General features: G+C 38.0%; 1 protein-coding gene across 1 annotated transcript in view; it reads right to left on the reverse strand.

Annotated features, from left to right (window-relative positions):
- The window catches only part of PARP8 (poly (ADP-ribose) polymerase family, member 8), a gene marked incomplete at its 3' end in the record, with an annotated part of 69725 nt that overhangs the window by 49105 nt on the left and 4176 nt on the right, over positions 1-16444 (reverse strand). Inside the window, exon 2 of the mRNA XM_009582718.1 lies at positions 5-42. Coding sequence (XP_009581013.1) covers positions 5-42 — 38 coding nt within the window. The remainder of the gene's footprint in view (positions 1-4; positions 43-16444) is intronic.

Consider the following 16444-nt stretch of genomic DNA (forward strand, 5'->3'; position numbering starts at 1 on the left):
GTACCTGGGTAATCCTCAGAGACATGCACTGAATAAGATACACTGTAAAAAGAAAAAAAAAAGAAACAACAGAATTAATAACAACAACATTAACTGCTGGCACAACATTTTTTTCTTGCTCCTGTATTATTTTATGTTTATTTATAAGTTCCTGACAGTTTCCAGGACAGAAGGTAACAGCTATTTTGATGGCTTTTGAAATGCTCAGCTAAAAAAAAAAAAGCGTCATGCCCATTTAGAAAGCTTACTTTGCTAAATTGGCACATCCCAACTTCAACCTTCTTAAAAAGAATATAAAGAATGCATTATATTCACTTTAGAGTAACATTTCACAATATCTGTACTTAAAAAAAAAAGTTGCTCTTTGAACACCAGAACTAGAAAAGCCCAGTTTTCCCTCCATCTGGTTTCTGGGGTTGACTCAAGACTCACTAGGAAGCCTTTCTCGCTGGCTGGGGCACTTCTGTACAATCCTGTTAGTCTCAGCAAAGGCTCTGGATGGCTTGGGCTCCTTCCTCTCATCAAACCCCCGTATTTATAACAGTTGTGGCAATTTTATTTGATACCTGGACCTCTTTGTCAAGCTGAGTTCAAATCAAATTTGAAAGAGCCATGGTCACACTAAAGGGTAGCTTCACTTCCAGTAGCATCCAGCTACTGGATTACCTGAATCTGTTTCATCAGAAAACAGTCATACAAACACACCATCCTGGTCCTCCAGCTCAGCCCACATATGCTTTCCTTACCACCCAGCGAGATCTTCACTAAATTGACTGCTGGGGGCAGGACAAATGGCATGACGGTCTGCTCAGTTAACTAACTACCCACCAAGACCTTCTGATATTTTTTGATGTTAATGTGCACCTTGCATTAAAAACATTCAACTCCACAGCATGTTGAAAGCTTTCTGTTGTATAATTCATGTTCTTTCTACTTCTAAATCCTATAAATTGTATGTGTCAACTTACACATTTAAATAATACATGGCGTGTGTTCATGTCTGTAGTGAGTTAAGCAGACAGACAAAGGCAGGATGGCAATAAATAAATTGTCCTCAATAAATTTTGGTATGTATTGTACACTGCTGAAAATTGATTCAGTGGATCTTTCTAAACTACATGAATACAACTTCCATGGAGACTGTAAAATAAAACCATGTATGATTTTTTTCTTTTTCTCTCTCAAGGACTTCTATTAAATGAGCTCCACTTTCACAATCCAAGGACTGTAGGAGGCAATCAATACTACAAAGTAGGTCCCTCACACTTTCTTCCATAAGTCAATGTATTACCACACAGCTCTGTCACCTGTTTTTGCACATCATCTATTCAAGCATAATTCATTTTATGTATTGTTTGACTAAGAGGCAAAGATGCCTTTCTTCAGCAGCTGTAAATGTTCACATAAATTGAAACAGAAAGAGTGTAAATTGAAACAGAAAGAGTTTTTATTACATCTGACAACAGATTTAGCCACACAACTCTTGATAGCCTCAGTCAAGCCAGAATTAAATCCCATCACTGTGTAAACTCAATATTTTGAGATTTTTCTCTTTTAATTACTTTTCAGACATTTGGAATAGGCAGCATCTGTATCCCCTCATCTTGGAGCATTTTCCCTCAAGACTGGGGTATTTAAATCTAATTAATCTGTCATGGCATAAAATATCACTATTTTAAATATCACTCCAAAATAAGGAAATGTTTTATCTCAGTGCAGTCATGTGTGGTGCAAAAAAAAAAAAAAAATCCCACCAAAAATACCCCCAAGAAGTTAACTAAGAGCCTGTTCTTACCAAAACCCATCTTCTAGACATTGTGTTTGTAACCATGACTTCTTCCTTTTACTACCAAAAAAGGTACTTCAGTCTTACTCTTTTAGACTGGCTGCTTGCACACCTCTTTGCTGCCTCCAGAATTGCTGTGTATGGGTTTGTTTGACTATTGTTATATAGTATTATCTTCAAGTGTGGACTTTTATTCCAAGAAAAGAAAAATCTTTCTGGAACTCACTCCATATTCTAATTTAAAAAACAATCTCAGTCCTATTTAAAAACTGCAGCAAAGCAGAGAAATTCCACGTACATATAAAAAGAGTTCTTCATATTGAGAACAAGAACAGGGGCTGAAGAAGTTACAGAATTTCCATTAGTGCAGATATTCAAAACTCAACTGTATAAGGCCCTCAGCAACCTAATCTAACTCTGAAGCTGGACTTGACTTTGAAGTCAACTTCTGCTTTGAGTGGGAGGTGGATGAAGTAATCTGCACAGGTCATACCCCCACATAACTACCCTATGCGCGTATGTGCAGAAACCCTATGAAAGTGTGTTTCTTGTGTTTCTCTTCCTTCTTCTGTGGCAGCAGCAGCTGTGGCGACATTAAATGGAAATAAGAAAAAAATATACCATAGGTCTTGTGAGATGGAACTAAAATGAAGAGGTTCATGAAGGTACAGGTTAGAAATAGTCTCAAACCAGATCCCGTAATGACTGTAAGCAAATTCAGGGTCTGACCCAGAGCCCACTGAATCCAGCCTTGGTCTCACTACTAAGATTAATATTATCAGAGAGGAGAAAGGAAAGGTAAAAATCATGCAAAGTAAAATTATTCTGTGATCCCACTAATAAAAAGTCCCCTTACAGAAAAAAAGTTGCCACCAAAATCTAATGTCACCTCTATCTGAAAAACATTAATAGAAAAACTATCTGCAAAACCAAAATTAAATGGTAGTATGTTGGAAATAGTAATGGAATCTGATGAGCCTGAGCTGCCACTTCAGAGGAAAGTGTTTAAAGGAGATGTGAACCAAAGATTAAAGAACAAAATGCCTGAAAATGGGATATTTACTTCCAATTAAAATAAACCAGTAGTTTTTATTAGGAGCACTACTGGCTCAGTTTAGGAACTGAACAAACTTAGTTTAGTCCTCGACTCAGCAGAACTTTTAGTTTATTATGCTGGGTGTGTTTAATCTGAAACTCTTTACATTATTAGTTCCACATTTCCCCCCCCCTCCAAAAAAAAAAAAAAAAAAAAGGGAATGTCTAACTGTCTTCTTTCCATCTAAATTCACATCTTCAGCACATGTTGGGATCTCTGTGCTGTCCTCTCTTCAGTGTCCCCAGATCAGTGTACTCTGAGAAGTATTAGTGAAGTATTATGCTGGAGAAAGCTCTTGTGGGAACAGCCTTTTAGACAGCCCATTCCTCTCACATATATTTAAACTCATATTCAGGGAGAATAAATGGCTTGTTTGAGCCCCCAGAGAGAGATGGTGGTGCTTTGCTTGGGCTTGTAATCTTATGTTAGTTATGTGCAGGCTATGGAATAAAACTACTGAACAGAACAAAACTCAGTTTTGTGTCCCAACTTGCCCGTGATTGTCACGTCAGATCACACTTTGGCACATTTTTCTGCACTCAGGATAAACTGCTTCCTACTGACTGCGCACCTGATTTGTCAGAAAACAAGATATGCCAGGCTAACAAAGGTCTCTTAAGAGGCTCCTGTCCTGCAGCCACCCAAGCATTTTCCCACTGACTTCAATTAGATTTAGAGCCAAGACAGAAACACACGACTGTGATGGCTTACCGCACCTTAAACAGCACAGACTTCAGTGAAGATGCAGATGTTCAGTACCTCTCGGTGTTAAATCCTCTCAGAGCCAAAGAAAGCCTTTACTGAAGCAGCTTTCCCGTTTAAGTACTCAGAAATGCAACTGGAATTAATTTAGGCCTGGCCCCCCCACAAAAGTACAACATGATTATTCCAGTGAGGGATGTGATTTTTCCTTCTGGCAATGCAGTTCCTCTGTACAACCCGATTGCAGTTACATTGCTATAAATGCAGCTTATAGCACTATAATTTATTTCCATTCCCATAAACACATTCTAACCAGCCAACAATTGTCCTTGCTCATTTAGTTATATAGCTTTAGCTACACGAACACAGTTAAACTCTTGGGTGTAAACAAAGCCTCAGTGATGGTGTTATTTCTGTTTTATTCAGCTTAGCCCCTCTGCAGAAGGCATCCTACAGTACGTATGTTTCTCGACCCTTAAGCTCAGAACAAGCTTCATACTAGAAATGGCCTAGTAAAATTTTTGTTATTTAACAAACAGTAAAGCACCATATGAGAAACTAGTGAGAGCTGTCATGTTTCACTGCTTATGAGTTTTTAATGTAAACTTCTTATTGCTTGAAATAATATTAAGATGTGGATCCACAGCCTTAGTTTAGTAACAATTCTACTCACAGGGGACTCCTTGCTAGCATTTTCCAATGTCTATGTCTTTTAGCCATATCTATTCCTTCTTCAGAAAGATTATCCTGCAAAGGTCCATCTGCATTTGAGAACTAATTCATCAACTAGATGGGGGTCCACCACATAATTGCTATTTTTCAGATTAATCTGTCCCAATTTGATACAGAACAAGCAGATTCACCTGCAATTGATATTACTATAATTTCTCAAAGCTAGTTAAAAAGGAGTCCAGAGTCCAAACTGACTACACTAGCAGGCAAAATATTACCCCAAAATTGAAGCTCTGGGGCAAAGAAAAAAATCCATGAAAACTGAAAAAGCAGCAAAACAAAAGTTACTGCGACAAAGCTGGAATAGAACTAGCTTCACCTCTTTACAACAATTTGTAAGATTGTTTTCCATGCCTTGAACTGCAGTTTTCACCTATCACGGCACAAACCCCAGGATCAGACATGCATCTTGAAGCCACAACAGTGACGCTAGAGCTGGAGTGTATGACGTATCTTCCCATCAAATTCACATTATCTCAACTCTACGCCACCTGTAGTTTCTCTCTAGGAAAGAAATCCTTTAAGCTGAATTTCCAGCTGTTTTGCACAGCAGGAACAGCATGAAGCATCTGGCGCAAGTCTAAGATTTATGCCTATGGAACGGTTACGACAATTCAACCAGTTCTGTTCCATGGCAACAGCTGACTTACTGCCTTATTAAGTGTGGAAATTGTGATCTAGTTTCTATTCCAGTTTTAGCTGTCTCTACTAGAGCCAGAGCTCCATGTGCTAATATTGTAGCTTGCAAACTCGCTGAAGAACAGAAACAAGATTTTTTGTCATGTGGAATCTTATGTAGTCTAATGCCAATCTATAACAAGATATAAGAAAAGAGTAAATAGGACTTTCTTAATCTTAATGCATCTGGAGCTACAGAATTCAGAAGAGATTATTTTTTGTTTATGATATCCAAAATCCCAGATCTATCTTGTCAATGAACTAATGCAACAAGTTAATAGGATGCACAAAACTTTATACCTGAAGAAAAATACTAAGACTCAGCAAAGTAAACTATGGACAAATATGTAAGATTAAATGCTATTGTGGTATTGATTATATGCCAGGGTCAACTTCTGAACAAGTTGGTGAGCTGAAGAAAAGATTAGTGAACACTTGGTAAGAAAAATAAAATTATACCAGTGAAAACTTTGGGCTGAAGAGCTGTTTTAATGACCTGTATAGTATTTCTGAAAGCACAGCATGATACAGACCCAATGTTTTTACCCTCTTCTAGGTGAGGCAGTAAGAAGGAATAAGATCCAATTGAACAGATGCAACTGAAACTGTGTTCTTTTACCAATTTCTAGCTATCAACTCTCAAAATTACTACTTATTTTATCTATACATAAGATGCCACAGTAGAACAACATTTCATGAATGTCCACTAATTTTACAGAAAATATTCCCGCTCCCATCTTCACTCTTTTGTTTTCTTATCTTTGAAAATGCTTCCAAATTCTTCAATGGATGCCTATTACTTTCACAGCCTTTAGCCTCCTCTCCTACTTCAACAAGACCACCATTGGATCCTAAAGCCAGACCCTTCATACTATTTTACTTCTGACTAGCCTTTTTCCTCAAATGAAAGAAAGTTGATTCCAAAAGGATTCCACCACGAACACAGGCCACCCTCTTTCCTAGTAACTGGTCCGAGATACAGTTTGAAACCTAATAGCTTGGCAATAAATCGTATCACAAATACAGGGTGGAAATTACGATTTTCAGAAGATGTTCTGTGGGATCCCATCCAAACAAAACTTTCAAATTGCATTCCTGAAATATCTGACCTTTGAACAAGTGCACTGAGAATTGGTAGGAGATGAAAGCATTTATGTATTGGCCAGCTGAAAAACTAGGTAGGCTATTTACACAAAAAATTTGGAATACTTAACAAGAAAAAAAAAATCCATTAATCTTTTTCTTTTTTTTTTGTAGTTGATGTTATTTGAATTAGGAAATTCTCTGAAGAGAATTACAATTCAAAACTAATAGTTAAACACACTGCAAAAAGCTTCAATGTCAAGTCTTTCTTCCAATTTGTATAAAGATGACATGCATGCAAATAACAGCAGAAGACACCCAGCAGCCATAACCAGCAATTTTCTACAGCAGAAAGATCTCTTCTGCTTAATGGACACCATGAAAAGACAAGCCTTCCAAAGTCACAGCCTGGAAACAACGATTTTGTTCTATGTTGAAAACAGAATAAATAAAGTAACTATAAAAGCAATTGAAAAATAAGCAAAAATTACTACTGTGTTACTTACTGTTAGGACAAAGAAACAATGAAAACTCTCCTTTTGGTGTTCAACTGCCACAACCATGGGTAAATGATAAATGTCAGGTTTTTTGCCAATTTATGAACAAGTAAATTAGCAAAAGGCTTCATCACTTGGTATGTATGACTACTGTGCTATGAAACACTTCATTACCTTTCAATGGAGCTCTTAAAAACCAATGCAATTACACTACAGGAAAAAGAATCTTGCTTTTCCACTCTGGAGCTTTTGAAAGATTCCATCCCACCCACCACACATCAGCTGAGGAAGTGCTCTACTGAAGCTCATATTCAGAAATATACATAGAACTACGGCAGCATTCTGAATTTTCTTATCAGGTGTATTTTGTAATCATCTATTGCTAGCATTCACAATGTCTTTAGTAAAAAATATGGAGACTTTAAAAATATATTTATAAATATAAGTTTATAATAATATAATGCACATTTTATTGTATTGCAAATCACATTAATGAGTGAAGTAAATACTAATAGCGAATACAAATCAGCAAGTACTGCATTCCATTAATTAATGACACCTTCACAATACAGTCCCAGTAATGTGACAAAAACATAAACAGAACTGAAAAAAGTTCCAGTTGCGTAAAACACTAACCACAAAGTGACGTGCATCTCCAAAGAGACAGACAGATGAACAGTAGTTAGAATCACACGAGTTAGAAATATGGAAGATAGCACATGACATGGTTCTGAAAATAAAAGTTTGCATAAGGCTTTTAAAAATACAAATAAATACACAGGCTTTTTGCTCTTTCACATAGTGAAATAACTATTGAGGCACAGGAATTGTGCTTTTTTTTTAAGCAATGAAATAAAAACTGATGTCATTAAATAAAATAACAATTACTGAAAACCAATCTTATTACCTTCTGGAAAAAAGGATTAAAAGTCTCCATAAATGAGACAAAAATTAAAAGTAGGTGGACCTAAGTTTTCATGCACATATTAGCACAGCTGTGGAAAAAGTGACTGTTAATCAAGGGCAGCAAGAAAAATCTCATTATATTAAAATTTATTTTCTTTTCTGTTACAGAATTTAGAACTTGAATTAAAACCACAGAAGTCCAAAGGAGACTTTAGTACTTCACAAAGAAGACTACAGGCAAGTTGCACAGAAAATACGAGACTTCTAGCCCCTACCACACTCCTCGTATTTCTAGAAAAAAGGACTTAATTGCTTTGCTAAAAATTGCAAGGTGTATTCCCAAGAGTGCAAATTTTGGTGAGCACTTTTTTCTTTTTTTTATATTTGCAGCTTGCTATACAACTGGACTGTGAACCATTTCCTATCCATGCTATTTTCTGGATTCCTGATCAAAACAAGCTTCATGGATTTGTAAACAGCTTTTGAAGTACCCTTTAAAATGTTTTGAACGTGTGTCTCTGCATCTTAGCAATTTGTTTTCAGATACACAAGCCACCTTAAATCTCTTCTGAAACACATTAGTTCAACGAGTTTCTGTATCCCCTGTGATCCAGTAACTGATAATCCAGCATCAGTCACAGCTATTTTTTGCTGCTAGATAGAGCCAGGTGCTTGCAAAGAATTGAAATTTGTGCACACGCTCCTTTCACTATACATCAAAACTCCCCATGGTGTACCACAAATTATACAGAAAAGAATAACAAGTGACTCTGAGTAATCTTTTCCTCTGGATGTTAGAGAATGCATGTGTGTGATGACATATGAAAAGTCCTAGGCACATCTACTGATGACATCAAAAATGGCACTGCTTTCATTTCTTGACATAACCTGGAGGAACAGAGATGCTGAGTCAAAGTTATTCTATGTTTGCATTTGTCACCAAGAATAATTGTGCTACTGGTCCTTTCACGCAACCAAAGTGTATCTGAATCAAATGGTGAACATTATTCATAAAGCCCCGCTTGATTTAGCAAGATATTCAAATAAAGGGGATACAGAAGACTGCAGCTCAACCATTTCCCTTTTGCAAAGCATCCAATGAAAAAGGCACAGCAACTTCTAGTAAACGCACTGAAGTCTACAGGATTAATCATCACTCCAAGAAACACAAGGGCACTCCTAAAAATAAAAACAGCACTTATGAAAATAAGCAAATCAAGGACACTTGGGGGAAAAAAAATTTGCATGCTCTGCGTCATTCTGGAAAGAGTTACATCAAAATATGGTTACGTGTGCAAAGCCAGGTTGTCCACGATCAGACTGTACCAGAATCAGACCATTTCACCCAGAACTACAAAAGCCGCCTCTTCTTGCAGTCACCCAGTCTGACCAAGTCCAGCTCTCTCCCCTCGACATGGATACCCTTTAAACCTCTCTTCTGTGTTCCTCCTTCTCTCCATTGGTCCCACTGGTTTGAATTCTCCCTCCGCCCTCCCCATTAGCTCTCCATCCAATTTCAGTCTTCCCCAGGACACAGAGCGCAAAACAAACTCAGGACAGTAACCTCTTGACCCAGCTCAGCTGCAGCCAGAGCAGCATATATAATCATAGCCCTTGGGCATCTTATTTCCAGGGTTGGGCCCATCTTCTTCCACTATGAGTTTTCTACAGTTTCTTTTTTTTTTTTTTTTTTTTTTTTTTAAGGAAGAAAGTTTTTCCTATCTTCAGCTTCTTTCTTTTTGTTTTGGAGCATTGCTGTCAAAAGCAAACATGATATGCTCTTTTTGGAGCCAGATAAGAGTTATCTTAAAGCCATGAGGTTTTGGTCCACATTGTTCCTATTGGAAGGCTGTTCTGAGGCTCTTGTGGCTGTAATTCTAGTAACTCAGTTTTCAATTCAGGTCAATTGAACAGAAACCCCTTGTCCAACCCCTGTACGAAGCCTCTGTGTTCCAATCTTTCAAAACAAAAATAAAAGGACACAAAAAGAAACAACCATGATCCCAAGGCCGAGACACAAGGCAAACTGCAAACTGAACAGTTACAGTGATCCAAGCAACAGAAGAGGGCATCTTGTCATAGGAAGTTTTACGCAATCATTTTAGCAGATAATTCCAGCATCTTACCAATCATTAAAAACAAAAATAAAGCCCCTATAAACCCCTGGAGACATTCACTGTTTAACTTCATTGTGTCCCTAACAAGTGGAACGGTTCCTTTCCTTTACATGCAGTACTCGGTGATGGAGAAAAGTCCTAGGCACTCTTCTTAGACCACTCTACACATTCATTAATTAGTTGGCACTTTGCTTGTTTATCTAACGAGGTGTGCGACAGCCACTGCTGTGCAGGGGAAAATGTAACAAATTGAAATACTCTTTCTCTTCAATTCTTTGACATATCTCACAGAATTCAAATTTTTCCCTTCCTCCCCCCCCCCCCCCCCCCGAAAATAAAGTCCCCAATACTTCTTGGCATAGCTGAAATACTGTATTTATGGACTAAAACTATTTTTTTCTGTATGTTCCATACATACAGCTTCCATTAACATCAGTATAAACTGAACATGACTTCCAAATATAGAATTTGAATGTCAAACTATAGCTTTTAGGAATATTCTAAACTAAAAGTGCATATTCTTGCACACATTCAACATAACAAAATCCCATAGGGCAAGATTTTCAGTAGACGTTACCTATGAAATTGCCCAACCCAGTTTATTCATGCTGATATAATGCATTCACATAATTCAGGACCACTGGCATACCTGCAGCCAGCTATTTATCTGTTGCTTACAGGTACACACAGTCTCCTGGTCAAGTTAGTAAGGCGGTGTCCAGCACCTCTGAAAACTGCTAGATTATGATACACCACAGATCCATATCCTGCATGTATTTTAATTCAAGGTGACAATTGCTGTTCCCGACTGCTGTGGCACACAGCTGCAAGGATTGCTTGCAAATCTGAGACGTTGGCTCATCCTGTTGTCCCATTACACTAACTCGGTCAAAACCACACCGTTTTCTGTGGTTAAAGACACAAAAGGAGGTGCTATGCAGCTAGCCGCAATGCCAGCAGGCTTTGCCTCCTCAGCCCAAAAGACTCATGAATTACAGTGGTGCAAGGGACAACATGAAGCACGAGAGCGGGTCAAACTCTCACCCCTGGAGCCTCACTGGGGTACCTGTAACATCTCTGCCACTATACCACAGGCATGAACAGCATGCACTCACGAACAGCAAATAAAATGCAAAATTCAGTATGACATGACAACAAGAAAAGATGACCTTTTTTTTTCCTTTCTTTTCAGATATGACAGTTTCAGTCTGAGGGCACAGGTACACTTCAAATACAACATTCAGCTGTGGGTGTCCTTAGCATTAGAAAGATGTCAGTAAATTGGGGGGAGTATAGGAATCATCAAGAAACAATCACCAACCTGGCAGAACAGGCCGGCAAGCAAAAAAATTTAAATGGGTTCAGACAGCTTGGTATACGGAATATGGCAAATCAATGAGCAAGTGTGGTAGGAAATGTGATGACTGCTGAGAAGTGTTTTCCAGAGTGCAAACGTGAAGATGGATATTATATTTACATGATGGCCCAAGGGAAAACGGCAAGCCATATTCAGGTGAAATTAGAGGAAAAAGTATAACTTGGCTGAAAATCAGAACATGGGAGAATCCCATTAAACAGTGAATTAGTCTTCCAGGGAAGGGTTAGAGGGCTAATCACATAGCCATTTAAAGTCAAGATGGAAAAGGAGCTTAAAAATTAATGGAAAATTTTGCACTGGCAAGGTTACTAACAAATATGTTTCCCACTGCTAGTTTCAATGAGTTATGAATGAGTAAAACGTTACTTGCCTGTCTCACTAGTAGCTTCGAGAACAAAGTTGTAGGTTGAATGTGACATTGGTGACTCTCAATGTGACTCATGGAAAAAAATTCAAAGCATACCCCTGTACTATGTTTCAATAGTGTGCAGAATAATAGCAGTAGGGAATTTCAGTTCAAGCATTTTTTATGCATTTGAAGTGGCAGCATTGGCTAAGATCTGAAACAGATCTTCCACCAACTTCTCATGAATTTTAGCTGTTCCAGAATATCATACACACTGATTTCTTCATGACAGAATGCAATAGAAAGCACACTGCACTATTTTTTTTTACATTTAGGCATATTTAGTAACAGCCCATCTAATAAGGAACAATTTCTAAATACATGGGCTGTTCTTGGGCCAAAGAATGCTTCTAGATGCATGACTGCTCACAGAATATTAATTTCATACTATACCCAAACAACCATACCTGAATATAGTCTATCAGACATTCCTACAGAAAATGGTAAGCAAACTCTAGAACAAATAACAAAAGATAATTTTAGTACCCTACCCCAACATGTAGTTAGATTTTGAATACCATTTTAATTTGTAAAGATACAATTAAAAAATCCCACCACTTGTCTTAATTAGATCCCTGTCTTCTCAAAAAACTAATTACCTGTCAGATGAAGCACTGTCTTAGGAAGCCCCTATATTCTTGCAAAGGCAGAGGTAGTTCTATTCCCAGCTGTGTTACAGTGACTTGCTATATGCCTCCTAGCAAGAAAAAACGCACACATTTTCAAAAGGCGATCAGTAATTACAAAGCTTTCTAGACACTGATTTACCCTTCATGTGTGCTGAACCTCTACATCTCCAACAGAAATCAGCGGGAACCATCAGCAGTTTTTAAAATAAGGCCTTATAGTCCAGATTTAAAAAATAATTAGGCAACAGTAATTGTGCAGAAATGGCAGTTAGACACCTAAACTGCTTATACTCCCTTGAAAATCCCATCAGTACATATCCACCATTTTAGATAATTCATTGTACTCACAAAGGTATAAAAATGTCCATTTTATCATGGATTTCTACAGAAATTTAGGTATCTTTAAAGGGATTTGGCTACCTAAGCACCACCTTTTATGAGGCCAGCATGAAAGTACTTTTGAGAAACTGGTAAAATATGACTCGTGCTAAGGTACTCAAAATTGGTACATACTTTTCAAAGTACACAATGAAATCCTGGCCCCATGAAATTCAATAGGCAAAACTCTCAAAAAAAGAGCTTACCCTTGTCTCAGCTTCTTCACTAGCAAATCTGCAATAAAAAAATGTCAGAGATCTTGTACTCCCTTCATCCCTTCCTTACACCTTGCTCTGTCTGTACAGTTTAGCACACTCAGCCACCAAAATGACCACCAAAATTTCGAAAGCATCCTGAAGATGGGAAACGACCTATAAGCGGTAAGTTATGTAATCAGACATTCTATTATTAAGTATTTCCAGTAAGTCTACAGAATGAAAGCAAACATGGCCAGAAAACTTCAGTCTTCTGCTAATTAGATTAAAACCAGTAGGTCTTTCACCAATACAGAGCTCTTAATCTGAAGATCTCCTCAGAGCCTTTAATAAAGACAGAGCTGTGAAGACTAACGTAAAGAAAAATGAGATGGTATGAAGAGAACAAAAACAATTAACCTATGGAATGAAAGAAAAAAGGATCAAACACCAAAGAATAACTCCTCTCTTCTTGATGTCTCACTGACACCACATGCACTTGCAGTGACTTGAAGAACTGTTCAGCCAGCAGTGCACCGAACTGCAGAGAAAGCATCAATGGAAGCAGCAATGCAGGTGCAAGTGCTTGTCACCCTGTTTACTGAGGCCATTGTACTGAGGAATCTAAATATAGAGATTAAAAAATCTGATTCAGACATCTACATCTTAAAACCTGGGCCAGTTTCACCAAGATTCAAACTGTCTTCTCAGGCATGTCAGGTTACATAAAACATACACAGCACTGTGTAACTGAACTGCAAATAGTTCAAAGTAGGCAGAGTCAAAGTAACATAAATATGAACACTTGGGAAGATTATTTTTTTAGTTTGAAGGTTGGGGTCTCGGGTTCTTCTTGACGGAGGAGAGTTCACAAAGAAAAACCTTCAGGTAATACTGCCCCAAATGGGTGGGTACATTGCATTTTAATCTCCTCAAAAAAATTCCCCTGAAAAACTTACCAGCAGACATGGGTCAAACTGCTCACCTGCTCACACAATTGTTGATCATCAGAGGCATTGGTGACGTGAGTCATGCCAGCACCTCAATCAATAAACACCCCCATTTCTTTCGCAGCCCCCTCGGGTGCTACAGGGCTACTGGGAAAGGCTGCTCCTCCGGAACAGCAAACCAGGAGCTCAGTGGCAGAGTGGTTATAGTTCACTCCATTTTGAAAGGTCACTCACTTTCCATCATCTGACAGTGTCATTAAGCCCAAGAGAAGTGGGATAACTGTTCAAAATTACTTCCTGGGGTGAAATGGAACAGGAAAGCCATATCACTTATTTGCACCAGAGAAATTAAAAGGAAAAATAGCAGTCTCCTTTCACACCAGGACACATATAGCAGAGAGCCTTAAAAATAGAGCAAAATTTTACTGCTTAATGAAATACTTACAGTGATACATTAAGGCACAGAAATTATTACTGTGGGAGAATCCATGACACATTAATCAAAAGACATTTGAAAAGGTTTATCGTATTTTTAAATTACGCTAGACTGTGTGTGACCTGGCCTCGCGAGTACCCAGCCACCTCCTGGGTGTGCTATGTTCTCTGCTCCTGCTGAGAAGGCTATGGGAGCAGAGGATCCTTAGCACTCTGCAGGATAGGGCCCTCAGTGCTCAAAGGAAAATCTAACCCAAATTTAACCTAAATGACTCAATCAGATCAAACATCTTTAATTAACAACATTTAACAAGAACACGGTTAGTGACGTAAGCAAACAAATGTCAAGCTTTTTTTAAAAAAAAAGACCACCATAACTTAGCACTGACTATTTCACCTCCCCTGTTACTCAGCAGCAAAACTCTGGTTGAGTTGAAGGCAACAGAAATAAGCTCCTGTTCCCCTGGTCCCAACTTCTGTAGTTGGTGGACCACCAGAGGACACACCTATTGCTCTTGTTCTCAACTGCATTCTCTCTGGGCCTCAGCACTTGTGGAAACACCATCAAAAGTGGTGGGACAATGCCCTAGTGAGAAAGCCATTGACAGCCCTCCTGTTTTATAGGTGGGAAACAAATACCCAGGAATGACACTGAACTGTTTCAGCTCACACAGATAGATAGCAAGCGATCTTTTCTATCACAGGCACCAGCTGGAAGACCATCCTTTCTCATATAAAGTTCTTCAATGCTGGCAGAATTGTTATTATTCACAGGATATGAGTCTTTCACATTGCTTGACTCCTGGCAAATAGAGGTATTTTCAATCCCAATAGAAGGTTTAGAGTTGACTGAATTTTTGCTACATTTTTTCAAGTCATCACATACATATAATAAAAATGTTACATCTATTACCTGTCTAATTTAGCTAGTATATCCAACCATGAATGTGTTGTGTAAAGAAATTCCAACTCGTACGGACAACACAGCTTTGCAAACTACAAAATCCTGCCACTTCCCGCTTTGAAATAGCAAAGTAGAAAGGTTTACATGAAGGTAACTGCTATGCATTTTCAATAAAATAAAGATTTTGAGTTTTACTTTTGGAACACCCACTATACATTTTTTACCAAACTTCCACCAAACATAGTCACAGCAGTTGACTATTCAATTACCACTGCTTCCCAGAGCAAGGGGGATTTTACCGACCTCACATTTGCTAAACTGTCTACAAATAGAATTAGATGAATCGTAATCAGTTTGATTTTTTAAAAGCTTGAAAATTTTACTTACTATGTCCTGTAAGTAGTATAAGAGGCAATGGGAAACAGGTAATTCCACTGAGAATAAGAGGTATACCTATACCTCTTATGATTTAAGACAATGCATTTATACACAACTTTACTGAGCATGAGCACTCTTGCACAGTCCTACCAAAAAGACCGATCCTATCATTGCCATAAGCTTTACAGCAGTGGCAAAGCCAATACGGAGCTCGCACATAGAGCAACGCTATAGAAAACTGGTAAGCAAAATTGGAAGAAAAATCATACAGAGCCAGTTAAGTGACTTTAATTTTCAGACAAACAAATCCTCTGCTTATAGATTTTCTTCTGGGTTTTTTTGAAAATATTCTTTGCAACACGGATCACATTGAAATGTGAGAAAGAAAACTGCTCTTGTATGATATACTACAGTAATGAATCCTAGCTTTAATGAGAAATTACGGTAATTCAAATTCAATCTCTTAAACAATTTGTTGTCCCTCACCTTCTGTGAATTCACCATGTCATTCTAACCTAATGAACATCAGCATAATGCATACTACATCTTTCTAACATCAAAACCACTTGCTTCCCAAAATGATAATTAGAAAGAAATGACATTACCAAGAAATAACTACATTTTGTTTGTTTGATTTGTTTTAAAAATAAAAAGCAGATCCTGCAGGAGACTGGATCCACTACTGAGTTGAGTGTGAAATGAAGCTAATTTCATTTGATGTACTGTATTTATTAGATCAGGAGAGAAACAGAAATGCAGTAGTAGAAATGCAGCGTACTGTAAATGTGCCTAATAAAGTAGGCAAACATAGGCATCAAAACCTTACACAATATATTTCCAGTGAGCTGTATTTATTTTCAACAAAGTATTTGTGTATGCAGAAACTACAGTCTAAATCTAAATCTGAAAAGGAAAACAAAAAGTGTACAGCTTGTTCAGACAACTAGAGGTCTAGGCATGTAAGCTATTTAATTCAGGAGCCTATTCTTCTTTTCAGGGTCATGCAATCCCCCCACTGACCTCGGTGGATCTTAAGCCCTCAGAAAAACAGAATTCTAAGTCAAAGGTTGTTTGTGTTTGCCTCTCCTTTTACACCCTCCTCTTTCAAATCCACAGGCACAAATGAACCTCCTTTCCTTGAGCAAGAACTGAAAACAACATGCCAGCCCCTCTTCTATAGGAGCGGGCAGGGAAA

The sequence above is a fragment of the Fulmarus glacialis genome, unplaced genomic scaffold, assembly GCF_000690835.1.
Source record: "Fulmarus glacialis isolate BGI_N327 unplaced genomic scaffold, ASM69083v1 scaffold4408, whole genome shotgun sequence".
Lineage (NCBI taxonomy): Eukaryota > Metazoa > Chordata > Aves > Procellariiformes > Procellariidae > Fulmarus > Fulmarus glacialis.